Genomic DNA, 26,724 nt, shown 5'->3' with positions numbered 1-26,724 from the left:
AACACGCATGCCAATGCATAACTTTGGCGACTAATATCTTTAATTGTATAATAGTAAAAATTATAAAAAATTGATATTTTGAAAATACTCATCGAGACGAATCTAACAACATCTTATATGTTAATATTTATTTTTATTTATTAGTAGAAAAATATGGTCAAAACAATATATATGAATAGTGCATATATTCAAAATGGGTCATTCTTTTTGGGACGGAGGGAGTACATCATTGTCTATTGTGTTTTGGTGTGTCCGCTAGCAAACGAAGTATGTTGATAAATTTGTAGGCAATCAATAGCATGCCAAAAGTAAACCTCAACTTTTATCTCTCTCTCTCTCTTCAAGTTAGCCAGCAGCAATATCAGGTCTTCCTCAAAACAATTCTCATCTATTAACCTTCCTTCCACCGCGATTTCACCTTTCAAAGCCAAACAACACAGGTACGTCCTACATCAATGCTGCATCTTTAATTTCTTCTTCTTCTTTGTTTGTGTGTGCAATTTTCATCATCATCTTCAACCAAGAGACCTTTAACACAGTCACCGAGAGAGAGAGAGAGAGAGAGGCACAAACACACACAACACAGAGGTAAACAGATTCAATTTCTGGTTTCCGAAGATAAGATTAGGAACAAGTTTCAAATCCCAATATCATTCATTCATTGATTCTATGTCAAATCCCAATTCTAATGCCCCTATATAATTTCAATTGAATTCAAATTCATTCTCACTGTTACGCTTGTTCGTGGAACTGGAACAACACATTTTTATTTTATTTGCTCATTAGTTTTCTCTATCTAATCTTTCTGCATGTTAGCTAAATTTATTTACATATTATTAGGGGTATCATTTCAGCTGTGTTATGTGTTGTGAGAAATTGAGAGAGGAAAAGCATAGTAGAGCAGCACAGACATACACCTCTGTCCTCTGACCTGACCTCAGTCTAATTAATATAATCTTCCTTTCTTTCCGATTTCCTTATTCCCTCATTCGCGCAGTCACTCTCACAGATCATGCTCTGGACATCTCTCAGGTACTCTCTCTCTCTCTCTCTCTCTCTCTCTCTCGTTAGATTCTTTTTTCCTTTCAAAACTCTGATTCTATTTGGCTGCCTAAATGTATGTATGTATGTCGTGATGATTTAGATTAGATATCGAAATATTATTATCAATTGCGCCATTCTCATTTGGTTGAATCTGATTAATCACTACACGTGATGGATTACCCAAGTCACTACACGATTGATCATACCATCTCATTTGGTTCAATCTTCTCACTTCTTGGGATTTACCCTAGGCTAGGCTAGGGAAAAAAATAGTTCAACTAGCTAGTCTATCTTTCTCCATACTCTTCTACTCCTCATAATCAACCTGTTAGAGGTTCCATGGTTTCTATTTTTAGACCATTCTTCGTCAAATGTACACTTGGGTAATTCATTTCACCTCACTTATTTAGAATGTATGTTATTTAGTATATCAGTCAACTTATTAAATCTTAAACATTTAATACTTGATACATCTTTGCTTTCAAACTTCCCAGTTAAATGGATTGACATCATCATGACAACTTCTTAATGGCATCTTGTTTGGTCTGTTATATTTAGTTCAGAGAGATCTTGAAATGTGATGTAGTACAATGCTCCTCTACAGCGAGGGAGGGATTTTAATGGATGAGAAGGAAGGGAATGGGAGGGGCTCTAAATATGTGTTATTTATAGTTTGTCGAAGGGAGTCAAGAGATTTTAATTTTAATGGAGTGGAAGTATTAATTTACTTTTTTTCACCCTTGTAGTGTCTAATATTTATATAAAAGGATATTTAAATCTAAATTTTAAAACAAATATTCTCTGTCCTCCAAATCTCTCCACTTTTGGATGGGAGCTAAATTGGCTCAGGAAGAATCCCCCCTCATTTGCCGCCCCTCCAAACTATTGAACTAAACAACTATACAGTCTATACTTTAAAGTAATTAATCTGCGCCCCAAGACTTGGAGTATTTTAACATAATTTGTTTTTTACAAGATTATTTATGATGTGTATTTATTAATTTTGAATTGAAAATTATGTATTTGTAAACTATTTAATGATTAGTAAACTATTTTGGTAGTTATACACATCAATTTTATTAATCTATGTGCGAATACATAAAACAACTGAATTTTAGGAATGGAGGGCTGCATTATTTGTACAATTTTCAAAATACTAAACTCTATTGTCTCCTCTTTCATGTAATTCACCACATGATAAATTTCCCCATTATCATTTATCATAGTAAGAAGTTTCCTCTCCTTTCTATTGTCTTTGTCATAGAATGACTTGATCATAATTACACAATATAGAAGTTGCGTCCTTTGTGATTACTCATTGGCATGGGATGTCATTAGAAAGTTCATTGCATTGGTAGTTTTTCCACCACTTTCTATCCCCACCACCAACCCCCCCACCACCACCCCACCACCCCCAAAAAAAAAGAAAAAAGAAGATGAATAGACGTCACGATTGCGTTTTTTGAGGAAGGTGAGTTTCTATTGACTGTCTGCCCACTGGGTGATAACTACAACAAACTGATGTCTAAAATTCTTTCTTACATAGAGGAGAATGGATGATGTGGCAATTAGTTAGGAGAGGCAGATAGAGGGAGGTAAAATGGTAGAGATATTGTTGTTTGTCTTTCCAGTTATAATCTTAATAGTTGGGGCAGGGAGAGCCAGTGTTTCCAAAGATATTATAAGCCACAAATTGGAGCTTCACTGTTACTGTGCGCTCACACCACATAATTGGATTGTTGAGGCAAACACTGAGCTATTTCTGAAGCACATTGTATAGTGTTTCTTTTCTTTTAAACTTATCAAAACAAATTCTAAACTTTGCTCTTCAATATGTGACACCTCAGTATAAATAGATCTTCATGGGTTCAGAAACCTTAGGTGTAGTGTTAGACCAAAGGGATAGTAATACAAAGTGATTGGATGAACATCCATGTTACGTGTGTGTGCGTGTGTGTGCGCGTGTGCTTGCTTGTGGTTTTTTGTGTTGCCGTATTTTTCTATAAATTATCAGTAATGTACTTACAAAATGTTACATTTTTTGAAACGTGTACAAATTGTTACTACTTAAATGAAAAGGAACTTGATATATGGAGGAACTAAAAAACACAATTATGTGTTCCTTAACTCATCCATATGTTCTGGAGATAAGGCAAAAACATCAATATCTAAAGGAGAAACTTTGACTCCTTGTTTGACAAATGGTTTGTCTATATATATATATATATGCCTATTGTTCTGGCAACTACATGCTCACTAATATCTTACTTTTTGGGACAGCTGGAGATTGTGCAACAAGGTATAGATACTAAATTTTGTGAATATAATCTGGGCAATTCTAAAATGGATTTGCCCAATGGTGATAAACAATTGGTTGCTGCTGTGAAGAAGACATCATTGAGAGATCTGCAGAATGATAACAAAAACATGGTTCCAACCTCTGTTGGAAGCTCTTCCTTCTTAAAGGATAAGGATCCTGGTACTGATTCTAACAGAGCTTCTGGCACCAAGAGACCCTCATCTGACTACCCAGTGGCCCACCATCTCCAACAATCTCCAGGCAATAATAATGTTGCAAATGGACATCTTGTGTATGTTCGTAGAAAGTCAGAAGGAGAAATGAGCAAAAGTACTGCTTTTGAAAATACAAGTATTAATGGTTGTTGTCCACATTCAAGGCAACTTTATTGTGAAGAGGAGACTGCTCAACCAACACCTCAACTAAAGGAGCCAAAGGTCTCTTGTTTCCCAGCATTTGCACCTTTTCCTATGGCGTCTTCAATAAGCTCATCTGGAAAGCCTTCGATTCCTATTTCACTTGGGAAGTCTGGCATGATGTTGGCACCAGTTGAGTCCAATTATGTGGCAGCTTCTTCTGGACATACCATCGGCAATGCCAAGGTATTTAAAAATGTGCACTGGGAGGAGCGATCTAAACACTTGCAGATGCTTTTAAGGAAATTGGACCAATCGAACCAAGCAGAATATATCCAAAGTATGTCTAGGAACAATAAAATAATTCTCAAATGCTTTCTTACAAAGTTCTTGTTATTTTATTTGGCTGATTTCATCCTTTGGCAGTGCTTCAATCTCTGTCTTCGGTTGAACTTAGCAGACATGCTGTTGAGTTAGAGAAGAGATCAATTCAACTTTCACTCGAGGAAGGTAATTGAATTGTTGTTTCACATGTTTCCTTTGCAATCACCGACTTGATGATGCTTACTCACTATAATGGGAAGTGCGGAATTTGGCATCAATCAAATCTTATGATTATTCACTATCAATCATACTTGTGGCAGTTCAGTTTATGTGAACAAGTCTTTGAATTACTCTCATGCCATTTATTGTTTAATGCCTGGGAACCCTTCTGCCTTTGTTTACTCTGTTACTTGTTTAATGCCTGGGAACCCTTCTGCCTTTGTTTACTCTGTTACTTGTTTAATGCCTGGGAACCCTTATGCTATTCATTTTGTTATGTCTCTACTTACAGAAACTGAATGCTTTATAGTTTATTCCGCATCCCTTTTCGCTTCCGCCTATATTTGATGTTTCTTGAGATTTGGAGGGGAGAACTGTCAGAACTCTGAGATGTTTCGATTTTTAAAAAATTCAACTTTTGTTGGTCTATTAGTAGCATTTTTTGCCATGTCTGGATGGTACATTGTGGAAATGATATGTTTTTGTATTGTCAGCACTCAGCATCCCTGACCTGCTTCATATATCCATAAATATATTATATACTTTCAGCAACTAATTGTGTTTTAGTTTAGCAAACAACATATATTTTGCATCAACAACAAGCTGATGATTTTTTTTTTCTCACATATTAATTCATCGATGGCAGCTAAAGAATTACAACGTGTTGCTGTTTTAAATGTCTTGGGAAAACCAGTGAAGAATTTCAAAGCACCAGCAGATCATGGTGAGTGTTCAGACAAGTTGAAGACATTGTCATGAACTTGCTGCCCTTTATGCTGCAGTAAATGTCCTCCGTCAATGGAAACCCTTTATGCTGCTGCAGCTCCACAGGCAATGGAAACTTTCAGATTGTATACTGTGTGTAGCCGCAGTGTTTATACTGATTGTTTTTAATCTCCTGTTTATCTAGTTAACTAATAAAGTATCTTGCATCTCTTTATTATTGTTATGAAAACAAAAAACGGAGATTGTTCGTACAATTTGGCTACTCTTGTTTGTTCCTGCTTATCCTTCAAGCCATTGGAATTTGGGTTGGGATTGTTTGTTCCTCCTCTGAGGTATATTGAAATGTCACTCAGACCTCGTCTATTTTTACACATGGCATTGTCTATTTTTACACATGACATTGACGTCCCGTATTTAGTTTTCCATGTGATAAACACCTCCCTTATAGATTAACGGCCATTTGCACTCCGTTAAAACAAAAATTGTAAAAATACATCTCATCTCAATTATGTTTCGGCGGACTTGGATCCTCTCATTTTCTTTATTCTCTCCATCTCTCTCCTACAATTTGTTTCTATCTCTAAAAATTTAGAGAGAAGATCAAAAAAGAGAAAAAATAATAAAAAAAATCAGGAGAGAGATAAGATTAAGAGAGAGATAGTCACAACTCACATATTTAGGAGAGAGGAGAGAATAAAGGGCAGGAGAGGATCCATCTTCTTGAAACTACCCCCTTTCCTTTCTTTCGGTAACTTCATTAATATGTAGCAATTATGTGCAGAGAACGGTATCAAGAAGGGCAAATCTAAAAATAAATGTTTTGGAATCTGTTTAAAATTGGACCCCCAAAATAGATTTGAAGTTTGCGGGTATTCAAGAAATCAGAATTCTCTTTCAGTGGATAAAGTAGATGATAGGAGATATTTTGGTAATTTTGTAGAGCGTTCGAGAAAATTGGTAGAGTGACAAAAAATTTGTTTCCCTTTGCAACTCAATTTCTTATCTATACAAGCATCGAAAGGATTTCTACACGAGTTTTTCTTCATTTTACAGTTTCAATAAAATAAATAAATAAATGGAACCATCGGTCTATTACATGAAAATATCACTCTCAAGTGTTCTAGACGTTAGTTTTTGACTAAAATTGCAGTGTTTTTCTTTATTCCTCCTTAGGTCAATGTCAAGTTTATAAACAGGCGAGGAGTGAATATATCTTAGGGGAGATATTTGTAATTTTTCCTAAATTTAATTATTAATTAAGGGTCTTGCTAACGAGTGCCCCCGGGGCACTCTTTAAGCATTCCATTTAAAGAAACTTTTTATTCAAAAAGTTAAACATTACAATTTCCAATGCATTGACTTTACGTATTCCGATAAAAATTCTATAAAAAACTTACTATTTAAGGGCTTAAAGAGTGCCCCGGGGGCACTATTTAGCATTTGCCATTAATTAAAATATAAAATAATAAATTATTTTTGAAATATACTAAATTACAACGGAGTACAATAGATCTCTACGAGGAGTACTTTGTTAGAAGAAAAAACTTATAACAAGTGGATGAAGATATAATTGATAGTTGATTTTGACAAAATTATCCCATTTTTGCTTAGGTATTTTTTATAACGCTAAAAAGATTATTAACCGTGTTAATTCGGTGGTTTGATACTTTGATAGTTTGATTAAATTTAGTGAGGATAATATTTTTTTTTTTTTTTGTCTTCTGAACCAACAAAGGCTACCTAAGAAATCTTGTCATCTCTGACCTTCCACAAAGCAGGCAACGGTCAAAACGCAAACGGCAGTAGGAAAACGAGGGAGGGGTAAAGCTGGAAACACATCCACAGAATTGATTTTAGGTGGATTCATTCATTCAAGCTTCATCAATCCCAAACAACTCTCAATATGGCGAGAGTTTTCTGTGATTTTCGGTTACTTCTCTTAGTTGCAGCCGTGGTCTTCATCTACATCCAGGTGCTCTCTCTCTCTCTCCCCCTAACCCTAATTGTTTATGTTATTTATTTTAACATGTCGTTTACACTTCGTTCAGATGAGACTTTTCGCAACACAATCACAATATGCTGATCGCCTCGCTATTGCTGTAACTCAACTCCACCACTTTTCAGATTAATTAATTGGTAAGTAGTAGCATTTCTTAGATCATCAAAGTTGATGTTTATTTTTGTTTTGCAGATTGAAGCTGAAAATCACTGTACAAGTCATATGCGATCACTGATTGATCAGATTAGTTTGCAGCAAGGCCGCATTGTCGCCCTAGAAGGTTATTAGTATTTTTCAATTAATTAATTTGGAATACATCTCAATATTTATCCTGGCTATATAAGGTAGGTTGACCTTTAAAAAGCCAATCATAGTAAAACCCGCCTCTTCATAAAAAAATGTTGCACCAGAAATTGGGTTCCTTTTAACCATTTGGTAGAGAGGCTATAACGTATAACCATTAACCAGTTGCAGTGCATAACAACTGTATTGCCACTCACCACTGGTTGTTTGAATTGGCTTTCAAACAAAAAGTTTCATGCCTATGCCTATAACAAGAGTCTGTCAAGGCCATCAACAGTCTCCATAACTTCCTTACTCTGCATGGACAAGTTATCTTTACATTATACTACACTAGGTTGAGAACTGGTGACTGAATTCCTATTAGAGTTTGGGACTGGGATTGTGTTGGGCTGCAATGACCCATGGGTGGATCAATACAAAAGACTAAACAATAAGCACAAACCCCTAGTTATAGGGATACACCACTCCGAATCCTAATTATATACGAAAATTAGAAAACACACCTCCCGGTGCTTAGAATTTTGAATCAAACAAGTCTCAAGAGCCCTTTCCCTAAAACTTGCTTCCGTTGGAAAAAAATACAAAGTTTTCTGTATAAACAACTAATTTTCACAAACTGCAGACAAACAAATCTGCAATCTTATTTGTCTAATTGTTATCCTTCGCTTGAAATAACAACTTAAGTATGGGATAGGTCCAAAACATCAAAACAATTATAGATCATGGACTGGGACAATCATGTGACATAGGTGGTGAAAGTATCGTCTAGTAAGACGCTATGACACGCCACTGCAAGTGGCTAAGGTGACACACCACAGCTAAAATTGCAGCCAGAAGAAATTACTTGTTATAGCACATTGTTGACTGGTCAGAGAGGAAACTTGGGGATCTTGTAGATTTGGAGGAACCACATCAGATTATGGTGCTTTTGTCGGGAAATTTCCCAGTAGAGGTTGATGGTGGCAGCGAGCGTTGGTTCGGTGATCTGACGTAGGGACAATGAAGATGGAAAGAGACAAAATAGGAATGGTGATTAATTAGAGTTCCACATTGTGACCGAACAAGTCATAGAGGATAGTATTGCTTTGGTATGACATTGAAGTTATTGGGTCTTAGATAAGAGGAGGACAAGAGAAATAAGAAATACTTGTGAATATGATAATGGTGTAATATTTTTCATAATTAACTTGCTACTGTCTTAATAATTGCTTGACATTGAGTTTGTCAAGTAACCGATTATCCCAAAAGTTTAAGCTGTTAGGATAGAGCCACATCAATGGTTTTATATTATTTCTAACACGCCCCCTCACGCAAGATCCCACTTGGGCTTGAAGCGTGGATAATGCATAGGCCCACCTACCATATGCTTAAATTCCACTTTTTAATTAGAAAGTGAGGGTAGTGGGGATCGAACTCTAGACCACTTAGTTATAAAGGCTCTGATACCATGTCAAGTAACCGATTATCCCAAAAGCTTAAGCTGTTAGGATATAGAGCCACATCAATGGTTTTATATTATTTCTAAAAGAGTTGATACAAGCAAAACACAAATCCCTATTTGTGTTGATAAAAGATTCCTTATCTTAAATAAATAGGGAAAATAGAAAACAGTTCATGATAATAACTAAATAATATAGAAACTAATCTTAATACTCTAAGATTATAAACAGATCCTACAAGATAAACTAAGATGCTCTAATATAATATATAATATCTAATACATTCTAATATTGTAACAGGTTTAAATAGTGGTTATAAGTGATAGACATCTCTCACCTTACAAGCCGGTTTTTCAGGGTTAAGTTTGGGCCAACCCAAATTTTTAGAGGGTACTTGTGCACACTTCGTGAAAAAATATTGTTCTCAATTAAATAGGGTAAATAGTTGAATATGAGGGCCCATGCTCATTAGCAAATTTCATTTTGGTTTTATTTTTTGGGTCTTGCTAACGAGTGCCCCCGGGGCACTCTTTAAGCATTCCATTTAAAGAAACTTTTTATTCAAAAAATTAAACAATACAATTTCCAATGCATTGACTTTACGCATTCCCATAAAAATTCTATAAAACACTTTCTATTTAAGGTCTTAAAGAGTGCCACGGGGGCACTCATTAGCATTTGCCTTATTTTTTTTATTCAACCTTTTGCCTACTTTGCATGTAATATCTTGTCACTTAAAGTGTGTGTTGCCTTGGACTCTTTCAGACGAAAGGAAGCTTCGAGACCAAGAATGTGGGCAAATGAAGTCTCGTGTTCAAGATCTTGAAAGTATGTTATGATCAGTAATAAGGTCTCTCTCTTTTGTTCTGGGTGGGGGGAATTGGTTTCTCTACCTCTCCTATGTAGCTTGAAATTAAATTGATAATTAATTGGTCTTCGGCATTTCAGTTAGTTCATATCCTTAGTTTGAGCAAGTGATGCAATGATGACTGAGACCTTTGGTTTGCTAAAAACAATGATGAATTATATCCACGTTGCATTTGTAGCATGATATATTTGCATATTGAGTTGCTTTACAAAATTACAGTTTACTTTTAGGAAGTCCACTTGTATAAAAAATGATATCAGAGTGATATGTTATAGCATTATATTGTTCCATGGTAATCTTACCATTGCACTTCTATTGTGGAACATTTAAATCAGGGTGATTCCTCTAAATAAATACCATTTGCATGAATAAAGAAGGCAAATATTGATGCTCATACCTTAAACTGTCATTTGCATGATATATTTTCACATTTTTTGTTTTTTCCTTTTCACTTTTTTGGTGTAACATTTACAGGATAGGACATTTTTGTGTGTTGATAGATCACATATGTATTAGACAAGCATTATATCCTGCACAGTATGAAAATAAATTTTGTTTACTGATAGAACATGGACTCGTAATGAATTAAATATGTGAATACAGTCAATAGACCACACAAACTAGAGATGGTTGTGGTCTGGTCAACATGATTCTCTTAGTACCCTGCTTATGATGAATTTGTTACCCAATTAGTTGGTTAGCTGGAATAGTTAGGATGAGATTATTAGAAAGGTAGGCTATGATGTATATAAATAACCGGAGCGGATGAGAGGGAGAACAGCTAGTGATTTGAGACTGACTTGGTACTTTGGACAAAAAAATGTGTAGACCCTAGAAATTCTGCAGTGTTCTACCTTAGAATATTGGGTTTATTCTCCTTTCTTTCTAATAAAACACTAGGTTTCCACATCAACAGTGGGTATTGGTTCTTGAAGATGATCCCAACATATGACGAGGAGGAGGCTTATTTGATGACTTATCAACATCTATTCTTAAAATGCTTCCAGATAGAATGAGATGCAATCAAAGAAAAATAACTTTTCTAAAAACTTCGATTATTTTTTTATGGCTGGGGACAGGAATGCAAGAAATAGTATAACGTACATGTTGAATTTGTGGGATTTTAGATGAAAGGATGAGAGAAAATAACAAGAATGCTAGATATAATACTGGTAATGACTTGATAGTAGCTTGATACTCACTTGATATTTATAACCAAGTTATTGCATTTAAATCTACAGCTAAATCCCTTGATTATAGGGATAAGAACCAACAAACCTAATCATAGAGATATTTATTCAATAGAATATAATTTAAATCATTTACACATCTTAACAGATATTATAAGATATTTTCTGATATTCTAACAATACATACATATTAGCAAATAGCAATCACTTTAAGGTTGAAGGACTGAGCATATTATTTGTGTTTTGCATAATGTAGAGATGCGAGTTTACAATTCTGTAGCATTGTTATCAAATAATGGCCATAGTGGTATGGTGCAGAAGATTTTTGAAAATATATACTCCCTCCGGCCTCATATATAAGCAAAAATCACTTTTTTAGATTCATTCAAAAAGAGATGTATCTTGTCTATAATTTGGACTAGATACATTGTTTTTCTAATGAATCTAAAAAGGTAACTTTTGCTTATATATGAGGCCGGAGGGAGTATATGCTATGGCATGGTTCAGGATGGGGATATGGTGGTCTTCATTCCCATCCCATGGCTCTGCTGGTGGAAGTGGCAGGAGGGGAAGCTTGAAAATAGAGAGAGAGAGAGAGAGAGAGAGAGAGAGAGAGAGAGAGAGAGAGAGAGAGAGAGAGAGAGAGAGAGAGAGATGAGTACCATGACCGGACTCATTTAGAAACCCATTACCATTGAAAGTAAACCCTAATAAAATTCTTACCTCTTTGGTTTTTTATCTTTCAAATTATCAAGCCTCATACTCACTACATTGAACTCATTAGCCCGTGAGCTCCCATCTCCGGGAACTCATTAGCAACCTCCATTCTCCAGCAAAGTTCTTATTCTGGTGAAGAAACATTTTCTTTGTCCCCTTTTTTTGCAACATATATGTTCTATGTCATTCATTTTTTTCCTATCAATGCTATACAATTCTGTTTTTTTCTTTTTTATTATGTACTATTCAAGGAGCTTATTGGTTTTTATATTCTATTTATTTTTCATGCACTTTGACTTTATGCTATATTTTTATAATAGTTTTGAGTTTATTTTTGTTGAATGTGTTGTTAGTTTTCATTTTTATTACTCCCTCCGTCCCAAAATAAGTGTCGCATTTGGCCATTTCTCACAAATTAAGAAAAGATGATAAATGCAAGAGAGAGAATAGTGATTTTACCAAACTATCCTTATTATAATTATTGGTGTATTCTAATTATCATAAATGTGAAGTGAGAGAAGAATAAACTGAGAGTGATGCACATAGTATTACTTAGAGGGTTCAATTGCAAAAATGAAATTAAAATTGCATTGGAAACTAAAAGCGACACTTATTTTGGGACAAATTATTTCTTCAAATGTTCGGGACGGAGGGAGTATTTATTATGCAGTTTTTTGGTTATATATTTGTGTGTGTGTGTGCGTGTGGGTGCGTATTATATTTTTAATATAGCCGCTTCGTTCTCTCATAGACTGCAGTGCAATGCCATCCACAATTATTTTTGGCGAATTTATGGCTTGCTGCAATAAACTACCATCTGCCATTGATAACAGACTAACGGTTCCATAATCTATAGTAAAATCATGAAAACTTGGTTATTTATTTATTTATTGGTAACATGCATCATACATAAGATGCACTCTGTATTGTTAGTTTCAATTAAACATATTTAGTGGTTCATCATTTCTAAAGTATGTTGTGAACAACCTCAAATGGAATTTTTGGTCTATAGGGTATCCAGAAATTTACCATTTTATAAATAAACATTTCAGGAAAAGACGTACGGAGGCTGATCGATAAAGTGCAGGTTGAGCTGAGAGTTGGCTGTTTGCTAAATCTTCTATTTCTCATCTAGACTTTATTGTGTGATTCTCCATGCTGAACTTTTTAGGTTCCAGTGGCAGCTGTTGTGATCATGGCATGTAATCGTGCTGATTACCTGGAAAGGACTATCAATTCTGTATTGAAGTATGCCTCATTACAACCTTTTTTGTTTACTCGTATTTTATACTTGATTTTACAACAATTTATTTGTCCAGTTCAGACATGATCTATGTATTTTTCAGATACCAAAGGGACATTTCTTCAAGATTTCCTTTATTTGTATCTCAGGTATTATTTTTTATTTCTTCACTTCTAGGTCTGCAGTTTTTAAGAGTTTCTCGTGTCTCCCTCAACTGATCGAAACATTATCATTATTTTGCAAATGCAAATGCAAATACAACACAAACAGCTGATCGTAATATCTTTTATTATTCAGGATGGATCAAATTCAGACGTCAAAAGTAAGGCTTTGAGCCATGATGAACTATCATATATGCAGGTATATAAATTTACATAAATATGCTGTACATTGAGAATCAGCTCAGATTATTTGTATTCACTTACTTTCAAAAGCTTGCTACTTGTCTTTTGTGCTTACTCCGAAATGTGTAAATTTATAGTCAGCCGTAATTATGATGATTGCAGTAAACTGTAAATTAGCTAGTGATTACTAATTGGCTCCTTCACTGATTGTAATTATACTATAAATAAATAAATAAAATAGTATACAAGCCGAAATAGCGAGATACTCAATTTCTCTGATTTCTTTGGCCTGTATTGTACAATTTGAAAACAGAAGGGGCATCATTGTTGGAGTATATTTGCTTGTACAAGTTATTGAATTTTTGCAATGCAGCTCGTGTAGTTTGTTAGTATCAGTTAGCTCCGTATTAAGTCGGGTGTGGATTTCAGTGGAGTTGTAACCAAATTTTGTTTTAACAGAATTTGACAACACAAGTTACACAACTATCAAGTAGTTGAAGATATAATAGATATGCAACAGCCTTAATAAATACACTACATAGTACATTGTACTCATTTCATGTAATTTTGAATTCATATTCAGAAAACACAGTTTGAATAATGTTTGTGCTCTCTCTAAAATTTCTCTCATTTATATTTTCTTGCATTTTCTTACCCGATCAACTTCTCAGATGGCATCATGAGCTTCTATTCAGTCCAAATGAAAGGGCCTCTCGTCTAATCCTTTAGCTTCTCTAGACAATTCTCCTCACTCCTTTGGCTCTATAACCTTTTAGCACCAGATCTTCCTTCTATGGAAGCAATAGATTAAGGTGCTATCAGAGGTTACAGGCTTCAGAATCATGTTTCTACTCCTAAAATTCTTCCAACATTCCTTGTATCGAAGGAGACTGCAATTTAGAAAATGTCAATCTTGTGAAAGAGAGGGAGAGGGGAATAGCTCATGATTGGGAAATCTAACTTCATTGAACATGAAATGACATCTTGTGAAGGTGGAGTATGTTAAATGCGAGTTTAACAAATGGCATGGCAAACCTAACTTAGTGGTGAAAGTTGGAGACCACACTATACCACAAATTACACATTTTAAATATTTTGGGTCCACTGTGCAAAACGACTGAGGGTGATGTAAACCATTAGATTCAAGCGGGGTGGCTACTAAAATGGAGGAGAGCCTCAATTTTTTTTTTGTGATAAAAAGGTACCGGTCAAGCTAAAAGGGAAATTTTATCGTAGTTGTATGACCACTGATGTTGTATTGAACAATATGTTGAGTACAATACCAAAACAAAAGTAAACAAAATGTAGTAGAGATGATAATGTTGCCCTGGTTGTGTGGAGACACTAGACTAGGATAGGATTAGGAATGATAGCACGAGTGAGTGAGTTGGTACCACCTTTTGTAGAAAAAATGGTTGAATTCGACTTAGGTGGTTTGGGCCATGGTTATCAAGTTGAGATTTGAGATTCAAATCGTGAATTGAAAGACCTTTCGGAATCATATGATACATTACAAATATGACATTTTTAAGTAAAAGCAAGTTGGTTTGGAGGTTCTAATGGTGAATATCGGTTGATGACTTATTGTTCTCATCTGCTGAAAAACTTGAGCCAAGTGGCTTCCTGAGTGCTGGTGGGATAATTGTGCTAGTTAAAACCTTAACCTTCACAGTCATCATTTGCCTTTCCCACCTTTCTTTTCTTCTTGTCATGATTTTCATCTCCATTGATGGGTCACCATTCCTTTTCAACTCAATTTTTGTTTCCCTTGTTTCCACAAAGTCGAGGGGTTGTTGTTTTCTCGCTTTTCAACCATCTGTTTCTCATCATTACATTTTTTCTTCTTGATCTTGCTGCTTTTATAGTCTTCTTCCTTTTCCAGGATTTATGATTCCCTTTCTTGTTTCTTTTATTTATTTATTTATGATGACATGTTCTTTTCTCATTTCATGCTCTCTTCTTGATACACCAGTTATTCAAAATTAGTTTATCTCATTTGATTCTCCATTTCATGTCCGCATCTTTTGATGTTGTAGTCCACACACAACTATTCTGTCACTGATTGGCGGCGTTTGCTGCTTTTGATCGGTGCCCACTATTATATTTGTGGGAAAGATATGGTTGCAATTTCTCAAAATGTTTCTGTATCGAATATTCTGAATCTTGAGTCAGTTCCAAGGACGTTAGTCAGGCTCCATATATAACTGATCCTAATCTGCACACACTAAGACTAACCTAGACCAACATCTGAGTTGGTTGCAGCTGGCACTAATTAATTTTTACAAACTGTAGTTTGTCATGCAAGCTACTATTACAAGCTGAAGATTCTCTTGCAAGTTATCTTAACATCTGGCAAAATCAGTAACTGAATACAATCAGTTTAACTATCTATTACACATATTCTCATACCCACTGGTTCTATTTGTGTTGTTGGCTTCGACATGTTGGTTCTGCTTTTGGTTTGTTTGTTTGTTTCTGCTACTGTTCTACTCTGGTTCTCTATCGAATCAGGCCAAACAAACAACTGATTGTCTCGTTGCTAGTTCTCGGTTGTTCGTTGACATCTCGGTATGTTTTTCTTGTTTTGTTTCAGTTCGGTCTTTAATGGTGAGTTCTCTAGTCACCGGACCCGACACACTGTTGATAGTCTCTGGCAGTACCCGTTGTCTAGGCACTGACATTAGTAGCAGAAAATTTTGTGACCTTTCCTACACATAAGTTGATTGGACCTTGTTTTTGGCTTGTTCCTACCTTGCCTTGCCTTGTCTGAGTATTGGTGTTAGAAGTCCCACATTGGCTATAGATAGCCTTTATAAGTGTAGTGCAAACCTCAACTTTCAAGCTAGCTTTTGTGGTTGAGTATAGGCCTCACAAATTCTAGTATGGTATCAGAGCCTATCCTAGATCCATTTGTTGTTTGTTGTGGAGACCTCCCATATTTGGGCCACCCGTTGTTGTTGATTCCATGTTCCAGCTTGTTGAGTCCTGGACGTGAGGGGTGTGTGTTAGAAGTCCCACATTGGCTAGAGATATGGCAAAGATAGCCTTTATAAGTGTAGTGCAAACCTCAACTCTCAAGCTAGCATTTGTGGTTGAGTATAAGCCTCTCAAATTCTAATAATTGGGTACTATGGTACTGTTTTTTCATTCCACTGTTTATTCCATGCTTCAGCTGCTATAATCTAGTTAGGGCTTCAGTTGCAATAAGCACTGCACAATGTCTTTGTGGTTTGGTTTTCTTTTTTGTGAAAGTTGGTTGTGGTTTTTGGCACTACTTTTCTCTTTCAAAGATTATATTATTAACAAGCTTGAAGCTTGGTAAGCTTTAGCATAGCTTGAGGCAGATTAGTTGGTTATTTTCAAGATTTGTTTCCCTATTCAACTAGAAGTAGGGATTAAATCTTCAAATTATTATCAATCATAATAATATTTTAAAGTCTTTATCTTTTCTAACTTCTCTTCACTTATATGTATATTGAGTTAACCGCAAACTCCAAAATGACACTATTATTGCTGAATATATTTTATTTATTAGAAAAATGAAGCACCAACGATCTGTAACTTGGAATTACTCGTTTAATAGTACTTGGATTTAAAGATGAGTGATTCAAATTCAGTGGCATGGTGGTAGGGACTTGGGTATTATGGCTCTGCCTAAGTCCCACATCAAGTAGTATGAGATGTTTGATGGAACACTTAAGAGGCTTGGTTCTTCCCCTTGACAACTAGCTTTTAAGAGAGGGTTTCTCAAGTTCTTGGGTGTTTATCACGTAGTGATCAGAGATATAAAAACCAATATTTTGATCACAAAATTATTTTGATCTTAATAATTTGTGATGTATGGTTACTAAGGGACATAACTGTGTTTGACAATAAGAAAGCAGTTTCTGTGTACTGATAATTGTTGATGCAGCACTTAGATTTTGAGTCGGTTCAAACTGAAAGGCCAGGAGAGTTAATTGCTTACTACAAGATTGCACGTAAGTATTTTCATCATGCTTTCGCTTTGTGTTTTGTGTTCTCTATTTGAAAAGAATTGCTCAAGAGGGGTTAATTGATACCTTTTCAGGTCATTACAAGTGGGCTCTAGGCCAACTGTTCGACAAGCATAACTTCAGTCGAGTCATCATTCTTGAAGGTAAAATGGGCTATTTAACCTTATGCATTTTTATCCTCTTCTATCACTGCTGAAAATATATGGAATCTGATGGAACGTCTTTATACAATCTCAGATGACATGGAAATAGCACCTGATTTCTTTGATTACTTTGAAGCTATGGCAACTCTCCTTGACAAGGATAAGTATGTGTTCATGAAGAGGGTCGCTGAATTTTTTTGCTTCTGATTCACTATACTTTTTTTTAAATAGTTTTAGATCTCTGCTTATAATTTAAAATTATCCGTTTTAGGTCCATTATGGCTGTTTCGTCATGGAATGACAATGGACAGAGGCAGTTTGTACATGATCCATGTAAGTTCAATTAGTTGTTTCTGTATAACTTGTGATTGCCAAATTGTTTGCTAAATTGGTTAGGAATAACCTCAGCAAAAATTAATTATATATAGACAGCTACATAAATAGCAGTTACTATTAAATTAATGCAAACCCCATGCTTTTGGAGATCATGATTTTTACTCTTTGATTAAAAATGAAGTAGGGTGGGGGTAGTATATGTTGTTATTTGAAGGGAATGTGTTTTTTCCTATGAAGTGCGGACACTCCTCAGATTAGGCATGTCCCGGTGTCGGACACACATCAGTGTCAGACACGGACACAACACCGACACATGATTACACTGAATTATGTCATTTTCTCAAATTATTATCGGTGTCGACGTGTCAGTGTCTGTGACATGTCACTTATTCACTTTTTTCTGAGTTTGTATACTTTGTATTGTAACTTTGTTTTTCTGATGTTTTTGCGTTTTGTTTTTCACCTTTATTGTTCGGTGGCCGGTGGGTTTTGTCGTTTTGTACTTTTACCCAGTTCATATACCTTAGTTTGTATTTTTAATGTGTTTTATCCAATGAATAGTATCAAGCTGCCCACATGTTTTGTAGTGTAGTGTGTTTTCTACTTTTCTACATATTTATAATTTTTGTAATGGCAATTTACTGATTTAGTATTATTTATATATAAAATTGTGCTCATAAATTGCATTATTTTATTAATATATAAAATATACATAGCCATGTCCGTGTCCTATGTTTCTTACATTAGCGGTGTCCTCGTGCACTTGTTGTGTCCCATGTCCGAGTCCGGCTTTACAGGTTTTTTCCTGTTAAGAAGTCCCACATCGGTTGCGAGATGGCCTGAATATGTGTTTATAAAAGTGAGGGCAATCCCCACCTTACAAGCCGGTTTTGTAGGGTTAAGTTAGGCTCAACTCTCAATTCTAAGATGGTATCAGAGCCTCCTCCACGATTGCTGGGCCGCCTGCTATCAAGTTCTGATCGGGCCATCCACCATTTATATCCGCGCCCCAAGCCCAATAGCGCTGGGCGCGAGGGGTGTGTTAAGAAGTCCCACATTGGTTGCGAGATGGCCTGAATATGTGTTTATAAAAGTGAGGGCAATCCTCACCTTACAAGCCGGTTTTGTAGGGTTGAGTTAGGCTCAACTCTCAATTCCTGCCAGCCTATTGCCATCACTGTAGCCTCCAGACTTTGTGTGCCATGCTCAACTTTCTAAAATTCATCATAACACTGAAAAATATATACTCAATTTGAATGCAAATGTGTTTAATATTTTCAACACCACCTAAGGAGTCTCACATACATAGAACTGACTTTTTGTACTTTTGATCATCTTGTTTCTGATAACTTCTATTTCAAGGTAAATGTATTAAAAAAATTATATTTATATATTCCCTGAAATATTATGAAGTGTGGGTAGATCACTATTGCTATTCTTGTAAATTTTGAATGATCTATTCTGCTTCTGCAGACGAACTTTATCGCTCAGACTTCTTTCCTGGACTAGGATGGATGCTGACTAGATCTACATGGGATGAACTATCACCAAAGTGGCCAAAGGCATATCCTTAATTTTTATACTTTAGTAACCATCCTTGTTTGTGTCTGTGATATTTGTTTATGGGGAAGAATTCCAATTTAGGAACCGTTGGCACAAATATGTATAACATGAAGGAGTACTCACCATTCAGAGTTTTTAATTTAAGCCAATATGATTTTAACAGGATTTCTGTATGTAGGATTCTACCTTGTTTTATTGCAGTAATATCTACGTATTTGAATTTTTCTTTGACAAAACATCACCTACTGGGATGATTGGTTGAGATTAAAAGAGAATCACAAAGGACGCCAGTTTATCCGACCCGAAGTATGCAGAACATATAATTTTGGAGAACATGTAAGTTTTTTATTTTACGTTTAAGATTTATCTTTTGCATTACGGTTATATGTTATTAAAAGTTTGAATCTATACTAGAAAGAATCTAAACTTGTGAGAATATGAATTTTGTATATTTGATTCTTGAAATGATTACAGTGAAGAGTGAATCTATTTATAGATTCATGAATAGGCTTAGGGTGTGTTTGGTAACACAAATAAGCTAGCTTATAGCTTATTATATGAACTTATAAGCTTGTTTCAAAAAATTAGAGGTGTTTGACAACAAGCTTTTTATACTAGCTTATAGCTTTTTTTCAGATGTTATTTCAAGTAGCGTTTGAGCTTATAGCTTATAGCTTTTTACACTATATTCCATTTTTACCCTTTAATTTAATAACTACCCACTCTAAAAAAAAAACTACCCACTATCAATTATGTAATTTTATATTTAATAACCACTTTAAAAGTTAATTTTACCAAACACTTTCATTTCAATAAGCTAGCTTTTCAGCTATCAGCTATAAACTAGCTTTTCAGCTATCAGCTAGCTTTTCAGCTATCAGCTAACTTATAGCTTATTTTTACCAAACAGACCCTTAACCTTACCACCTAACTTCTGTCAGTTAGTTAGTTACAGGTTGTTACAATATATTATATCCTATACATGTAGAGTATGCTAAGCTGCTGTACATGTGCAGTTAGTTGTCAGCTGAGTGTAATCACTCCTTTAATATATGTGTAGCAACTTTGCATGCAGGCACGTATCCTACGAACCTCAAATTTAAATTATATTATTCCAGTAAAAACCTAAATACTTATGTGCTGGGTGATATGCTTCATATTTACTCACACAGTTCATGTTGGTATAAAGGCACTATAAAGCAATATCAAGTAGATCTTATCTCAACTCTCAGATCCTAGTATATGAGTATTTTTCATGCCTTTTTAAAGGTGATTCACTTTTTACAGGGTTCTAGTTTGGGACAGTTTTTTAAGCAGTATCTTGAGCCAATCAAGCTGAATGAGGTCCAGGTACATGCTTTATAAAAAGTGAAGTTAAATATGTTTCTTATATTAGATTGATGTTATATTACTGTGGACTGTTTGAAGGTCGACTGGAAGTCAATTGACTTGAGCTATTTGTTGGAGGTGAGAATATGCATTGTAGTTTTGTCTTTATATGTAACAAAATGCTGCTGTGGTATGTGAATTTCGTTTTGCATTTTCAGGACAAATATGCTATACACTTTGCCAACAATATTAAAAAAGCTAAACCTGTCTCTGGAGCAGACATTGTTCAAAAGGCACACAATATAGACGGTGATGTGCGTATAAAGTATAAAGATCAGTGGGACTTTGAAAACATTGCTCAACAATTCGGTATATTTCAAGAGTGGAAGGTATTTCTACTATTTTTGTTCTCAATTTCGAAAAGGCAATGTAGAGTCTGCTTGGATGTGTTTTAGAAGCAGCCACCTTCCGAGTCATGACCAAAATTTGAAATAGAAAGCTAGGTTAAATGTGTGTCTGTATTAGAAGGCTGCAAGAATGTAAGAAGAACGTCAGAAATCAGGCATGCTATGATTGTTAAGCTTATCTTCATAAGGAGATAATTTCTTAGCATTGATATTTGCTAAGTTCTCCATTCATGTTTGGCTCATTGGCAATGAGCCAAACATGAAAAGTCATTGGTAGGATGGTGAATAGAACACTTATAAATTGTGTGGCCCATAGGTGCATATATTATTGGCTACATGTGAACATACATGTGAATATACATGTAGATTCTGTGTAATTTTCCAACACCACTCTAGCTTAGATGTAAGAATTGGAGAATATACCTATCACAAGTCTTGGAGCGTAAGTGTTTTGGATCTATTGTACAGAATATTGGAGAAAGATGTAAAACATAGAATTTAAGCTGGTGGATGAAATGAAAATACTTTGGATTATAGAAAACTATTGCTTTAGCTTAAGAAAAAACTTAGACCACAACTAAAATAATGAGAATGTTGTATGAGGCTAAATATTGGGTTGTAAAAAGTCAACCTTTCAATGTTGTAAAAAGGATAATGTTACATTGGATGAGTTAAGACAAATTAGATGAGAGTGGAAATGAAAAAATGTCTGAGAGAAAGTTAGTGTAATTATGCCTATTGTGTGCAAAATATTATAGTCTTGCCTTAGTGATTTAGACTTGTGTGAAAAAAACTTGTAGAATCAACAATATCAAATGGAAGATAATCTAACGATTAAGAGATAGAAGGAAAGACCAAGAAAAACTATACCTCTAATTATCAAGGAAGAGAAAGATTTAAACCTATAATTAGACATGAATATTACAAAGTTGTTTGATCCATCTAGCTGAGTTCACTCCGCAAGTAAACTTTGATCTTTTTTCTTATTGTGGTTAGATCTAATTTTGTCCTATACTTTTTTGTTCCATTTGTTCACTTTCAGGATGGTGTGCCTAGGGCAGCTTATAAAGGAGTAGTCGTTTTCAGATATCAAACCACAAGGCGTATATTCCTTGTTGGTCCAGAATCTTTGAAGCTACTTCAGATTGAAGATTTGGATTCTTAATGCTGGGTGTTTTCAGATGTCAATGGAAGTGTTATGTGTTCCCGAATAATTTATACCGAGCTTAAAATGAAAATACAATATGGATATGGATGTTACACGTTGAATCCAATGCTTAAAAGAAGCTATGATGTGGTTGGCTGAAAGTGTAAAAGGTACAAACAAGAGTATGCTGGAACACAATTACGAGCACCATCCCATGTTATTGTAGAGAATTGAGATCAAATTTTGTCTTTTGTCTTGTGATGTAGTGTGATCAGGTTGTCTTTAACAATTAGAAGGCTTTGTTTTAATCTTAATAATTAGGATCTTAATACTCAAAAAGTGACGCCCTTTGTTTGACCATCAATAACATAAAAGGGCAATTCTGAGACCTATTTGGATAATCAGGGTGCAAGAGTTAGTTGTGTGTAATGCAGATTGGATAGAAGAAGCAATAATTGAATAATCTCATCATGCTCTCATTACTTGCTCAATAGAGTTATATACCACTAAGCTACACACGATTACTGCCAGCTCAGCCACTCTAACAGAATTGTGATACATATATGTGAAATATAAAAAAAGTGGAAATGAAATGAAATATAAATAAAATGGTAATACATATATGTGAAAGAGCATTGCTAACAATACCCCTTCCCTTGCATATTTGTCCTCAAGTGTGAAAGTAAAAAAAAAATTCTTAGCAAATCATAATAGAACTCCCAGGTAGCTTGGTTGTGGGAGAATCCCGTTTAAAGCAACAATCCTTTCAAGGAGTTGAGACCAAGAGACAATCTTCTCAACAAGTTGCCTATGCTCAATACTATCTAAACCAAAAGCAAGTGACACGCGGTGAAGAAGAGAAAGGACTTGCGCACAAGTTGCATCTACGGGCTGCATTGTTCCCTCAAATACAAATAAATTATGCGAACATCAGAGCTTCCAAAGAATAATTGGGACAATCCTATCAGTATTCTCAGTAAAATTCTTAAGCTAGGAGGAAAAAGAGCTAGCAGATGAGTGTGGGAAAACAGAAGGATAATTGTTTGCACATCCCCACTACCACAATTCATTCCCAATTCTTTTACAAAAAAAATGTCTGGATGTTCATTTCGAGCGTCAGCTTTTCATTCTTTCTTATGGAAATCCTTTATTTTTTGGACATAGGATTCTTTTTGCTTTTTGATATGTTGTAGGAAATCAATCTGTCTTCTTAGTTTAACCATGTTGTTATAATATGATAGCTTCTTTTCTCACAATATCGTAGTATTTGTTTGGAAGAAAAACAAAAATTGCATTTTCATTATTTGTATATATGGAAAAGCCAAAGGATCAACCGATCAAGTTTTGGGAATTGGCCCAGCTTTTTTTTAAGTGTAGAAGCTCTTTTAACCATAAAGCTAGAAATAATAGCTTTTTAACTAAACTTAAAATTGTTTGGTAAATCTAATTTATTTTATAAAAAAAGAAGTTAAAAGTTGTTGTTTTTTATTTTATTATAATAGGGTTAAAAGATATGTTTGATAATGTATTATAATTTTTCCTAAAATATAGAAGCTGTTTTTTATTTATTTATTATAACTTAAAAATTGTTTGGCCTAGCTTATTACTTTTAAGGAAAAATAAGAGGAATAAAAGGTAGGTCAAACAGTACCTACAATTACTTGAAATGTGTTTGAATAACATACATTTTCGATTCGGTATGACTTCGACTCGTCAACTAGTTAACCACAAACATTTTTTAGTTAATGGTTATAGTTGCAAACCCCAAGATATCATTACAGTACAAGGTGAACAAAAATCCATGATTCGTAAAAATTGTTCTCGTCTTGGTATATCCATCCATGCAGATTTATCAATTTAGAGGAGTGTGACTTTTATGAAAACAATGAGGGTAAAATTAGCACTCTTATTATAGACTCGGTCTATCGTAAAATAATTGTCGCATTGTCCCAAAATAGTTGTTTTACTTTTTGCAAAATTACTCATAGTCCCTTAATTTAATTCCAGGTAACAATTTGGTGCTCACAATTTTTTTATATGTGATTTTTCAAATTTCAAAACTATGATTAAAAATAAAAAGTCTAAAATGTCGTGAACCAATCGTTAAAAGATGACACGAGTAATTTTATCTTTTACTTTTTCAATGCAAACATTATTTAATTATTTCAACTTTAACCCTTAATTAATAAACAATAGTAAAATCATTGTGCATATATGACAATCGATAATAATTAATAAACAATAGCAGTTTGTATGGCTTAATTTTGTGGTGTAAAGTTTTTTTATACATGCATCCAATGATGTGTTGCCACATCATTTAATAAATGTGACATATCATGTGTGTTTTAAACATGATACATGATGTGTTGGTTTGAACGCTTATGTAAAATAATTTTACAATGACAGTGTATATAAATTAAATTCTAATAATACGTAAAATTTTATTTATTTGCATAAGTTATTTCGCATAAGCTCAAAAATAAGTCAATCCAAACGGTGAGGTCTACTCTACCCCTCCATAATTTGAAAGTATTTACCCATTAACCAGTGAGAACAAGGCACATAAGTAAATTTGCATGTGGTACCCACAACTAACTCGAACCAACTTTTTTTTTTTTTTTTTTTTGCGTTTAAACAAACTTTTATTTTACATGCATATGATTTGTTTTCATTAGTTGATGAGTAAATATCATCAAATTTTGAAGGAGTAGCTTAGGGAAAAAAAATTCTTAGTCTATATACTACCTTCATCTCTAATTATAAAAATCTTTTGAAAAATTTTCTTGTCTCTTTCTATAAAACTCTGTTTGAATTTTCAACCATATTAATTATTTCTTTATCAACTTGCATATGATTACACAAGTTTGGCATTATTGACACAACTTGTTGTTGCTTCTGCAGTGCTGATGAAACTCAGCAGCACCTTATGTTTGATTGTAATGAAACAAGAGATATTTGGAGGAAAGTCCTTGAATGGATTCAGATTGCTCATTATCCACTGGGCTGGTGTCAAGAAGTGGAGTGAATTATGAAGCAGACTAAAGGTAAAGGATGTCGTGCAAAGATCCTAAAATTGGCCTTCACTGAATGTGTCTATGAGATTTGGAGGTATCGAAATGATATTAGTTTTGGTAATGCTGTACAGAACAATCATACTGATGAGAAAATTATTGATACTATTGTCTATAGGGGCTGGACCAATAGAAAATTAAGGACATGCCTAGCTAAACTCATGATGTAAATAGTCCTCTTCTTTGGTTGTTTTTTTTTTTTTTGTCGTTTTTGATCCTGTGGGCTAGATCTTTGCGATCGCCTTGTACCTTTGGTTTTTGAATTAATCAAAGTTTTCTTTTGGCTTAATTAGTAAAATAGTCCCTTAAAGACATTTTTGGTTTCATATTGGTCCCTTAAAGAAAAAAATGTCCGAATAGGTCCCTTAAAGAAAAAAAAGTTCGAATAGGTCCCTTAAAGACATTTCCGTTAATCAATTTGGTCCTTTCCGTCCATTTTTTCGAGGACCAAACTGATTAACGGAGATTTCTTTAACGGACCAAACTGATTAACAGATATGTCTTTGAGGGACCTATTCGAACCTTTTTTTCTTTAAGGACCTATTTGGTCTTTTTTTTTAAGGGACCAATGTGAAACCAAAAATATCTTTAAGAGACCATTTTACTAATTAAGCATTTTTTTTTTTGATTCAAAAAAAATTATTTCTTTATCAAAATATACCCTTAATTATCAACCTCTTTTTCACTGGTGCAGCTTTGCTCCATTTCGGGATCTTTTCACTACACATGTCATTGACATGTGGCAAAAATAAATCAAATGGCTAAGATTTAAATCGTATAATTAAATATTTCATTTAATAATTAAAAAATAACCGAAGAAAGAATGAACGCATCTTCTTCTTCATCTCGCCGCCGCCACTTTCCGGCGATCACAACGACTGTGGTTTTTCTTCCTTCTTCTCCAGACACAAGGCGGCGGTTTTTCACTCTATTTGAATTAAAATAAAGAGGATTTTCAATTCATTTAAATTAATACATCGGTGTTAAATATGAACAAGGAAATTTTCACTAAAATCACATTGATTCAAGTGTTTCTACGAGGTACTGTTGATTCATATTAAAAAGGAAACAAAATGGAGGAAGGGCGCATAAATTAGTTTTGACGTGCACGATTTGGAGATGACGGCGAGCGGTGTGTGGAGCAGAGTAGCAGAGTTGAAAGAACGTCATTTTTGGGATTGACAGAGTGGGGCGGCGGCGGCATAGAGAGAAAGTGGAGAGGCAACCATGGCCCATGAGATATCAGGAAGAAGAAACTTGAACGTGTTTCTGGGTTCCCAATTTCTCTAGTTTTGTTTTTTATTAAATAAATAAAATACTTAATTCTATCATTTAAATCTCAGCCATTTGATTTATTTTTGCCACATGTCAATGATCTGTGTAGTGAAAAAGAATACAAAGGAGCCTCCCGAAATGGAGCAAAGTCGCACTACTTTTTTACACCTTAGAATAAATACATTGATAAAACATAAATAAATTATTTTTTTAAAGGATAAAATTGTAAAAATGACAACTACTAACAACCTTAACTTCGATAACCAACTTAATAACAAAAAACACATATTTATGTATGTTTTTTGTAATTTTAATACATTAAAAAAGCATATAGTATTGATCTATACCAACAACATCTTCAAAGCACTGTACACAAGTCAACTTATG

At 34.5% G+C, this 26,724-nt stretch overlaps 2 protein-coding genes across 4 annotated transcripts; both read left to right on the top strand.

Annotated features, from left to right (window-relative positions):
* Positions 1-267: 267 nt before the first annotated feature.
* LOC123895392 lies at positions 268-5,339 on the top strand. 2 transcript variants are annotated; one of them, XM_045945669.1, is made up of 5 exons: positions 268-440; positions 998-1,032; positions 3,325-4,039; positions 4,126-4,209; positions 4,889-5,339. In XM_045945669.1, the coding sequence occupies exons 3-5, from the start codon at positions 3,388-3,390 to the stop codon at positions 4,999-5,001; spliced, it is 849 nt and encodes a 282-aa protein (XP_045801625.1). In that variant the 5' UTR covers positions 268-440; positions 998-1,032; positions 3,325-3,387; the 3' UTR covers positions 5,002-5,339. The 2 variants fall into 2 exon arrangements, with proteins under 2 accessions (XP_045801625.1, XP_045801624.1); XM_045945668.1 differs by having other exon boundaries at positions 269-440; positions 841-1,032.
* Positions 5,340-6,465: 1,126 nt separating this feature from the next.
* On the top strand, positions 6,466-22,521 carry LOC123895390 (alpha-1,3-mannosyl-glycoprotein 2-beta-N-acetylglucosaminyltransferase). 2 transcript variants are annotated; one of them, XM_045945666.1, is made up of 19 exons: positions 6,467-6,579; positions 6,704-6,940; positions 7,017-7,067; positions 7,160-7,247; positions 9,475-9,537; positions 12,537-12,571; positions 12,656-12,732; positions 12,831-12,876; positions 13,025-13,087; positions 16,985-17,051; positions 17,141-17,209; positions 17,304-17,373; positions 17,481-17,542; positions 19,019-19,109; positions 19,351-19,444; positions 20,396-20,458; positions 20,537-20,575; positions 20,656-20,826; positions 21,887-22,521. In XM_045945666.1, exons 2-19 carry the CDS (start codon positions 6,872-6,874, stop codon positions 22,007-22,009), a joined length of 1,341 nt encoding a protein of 446 aa, XP_045801622.1. In that variant the 5' UTR covers positions 6,467-6,579; positions 6,704-6,871; the 3' UTR covers positions 22,010-22,521. The 2 variants fall into 2 exon arrangements, with proteins under 2 accessions (XP_045801623.1, XP_045801622.1); XM_045945667.1 differs by lacking the exon at positions 7,017-7,067 and having other exon boundaries at positions 6,466-6,579.
* Positions 22,522-26,724: the final 4,203 nt, after the last annotated feature.

Source organism: Trifolium pratense, linkage group LG7, assembly GCF_020283565.1.
Source record: "Trifolium pratense cultivar HEN17-A07 linkage group LG7, ARS_RC_1.1, whole genome shotgun sequence".
NCBI lineage: Eukaryota > Viridiplantae > Streptophyta > Magnoliopsida > Fabales > Fabaceae > Trifolium > Trifolium pratense.
Note: the sequence above shows the minus strand (reverse complement) of the source record. Positions and strands in the feature narration are given on the sequence as shown.

Excerpts from the sequence above, each read along its gene's own strand:
- LOC123895392 (XM_045945669.1), top strand. The coding sequence starts at position 3,388 with ATGGATTTGCCCAATGGTGATAAACAATTGGTTGCTGCTGTGAAGAAG. Across the intron at positions 4,040-4,125 it reads CCAAGCAGAATATATCCAAA|TGCTTCAATCTCTGTCTTCG; the intron begins GTATGTCTAGGA and ends ATCCTTTGGCAG. Across the intron at positions 4,210-4,888 it reads TCAACTTTCACTCGAGGAAG|CTAAAGAATTACAACGTGTT; the intron begins GTAATTGAATTG and ends CATCGATGGCAG.
- LOC123895390 (XM_045945666.1), top strand. The coding sequence starts at position 6,872 with ATGGCGAGAGTTTTCTGTGATTTTCGGTTACTTCTCTTAGTTGCAGCC. Across the intron at positions 7,068-7,159 it reads CTGATCGCCTCGCTATTGCT|ATTGAAGCTGAAAATCACTG; the intron begins GTAACTCAACTC and ends TTTGTTTTGCAG. Across the intron at positions 9,538-12,536 it reads TCGTGTTCAAGATCTTGAAA|GAAAAGACGTACGGAGGCTG; the intron begins GTATGTTATGAT and ends TAAACATTTCAG.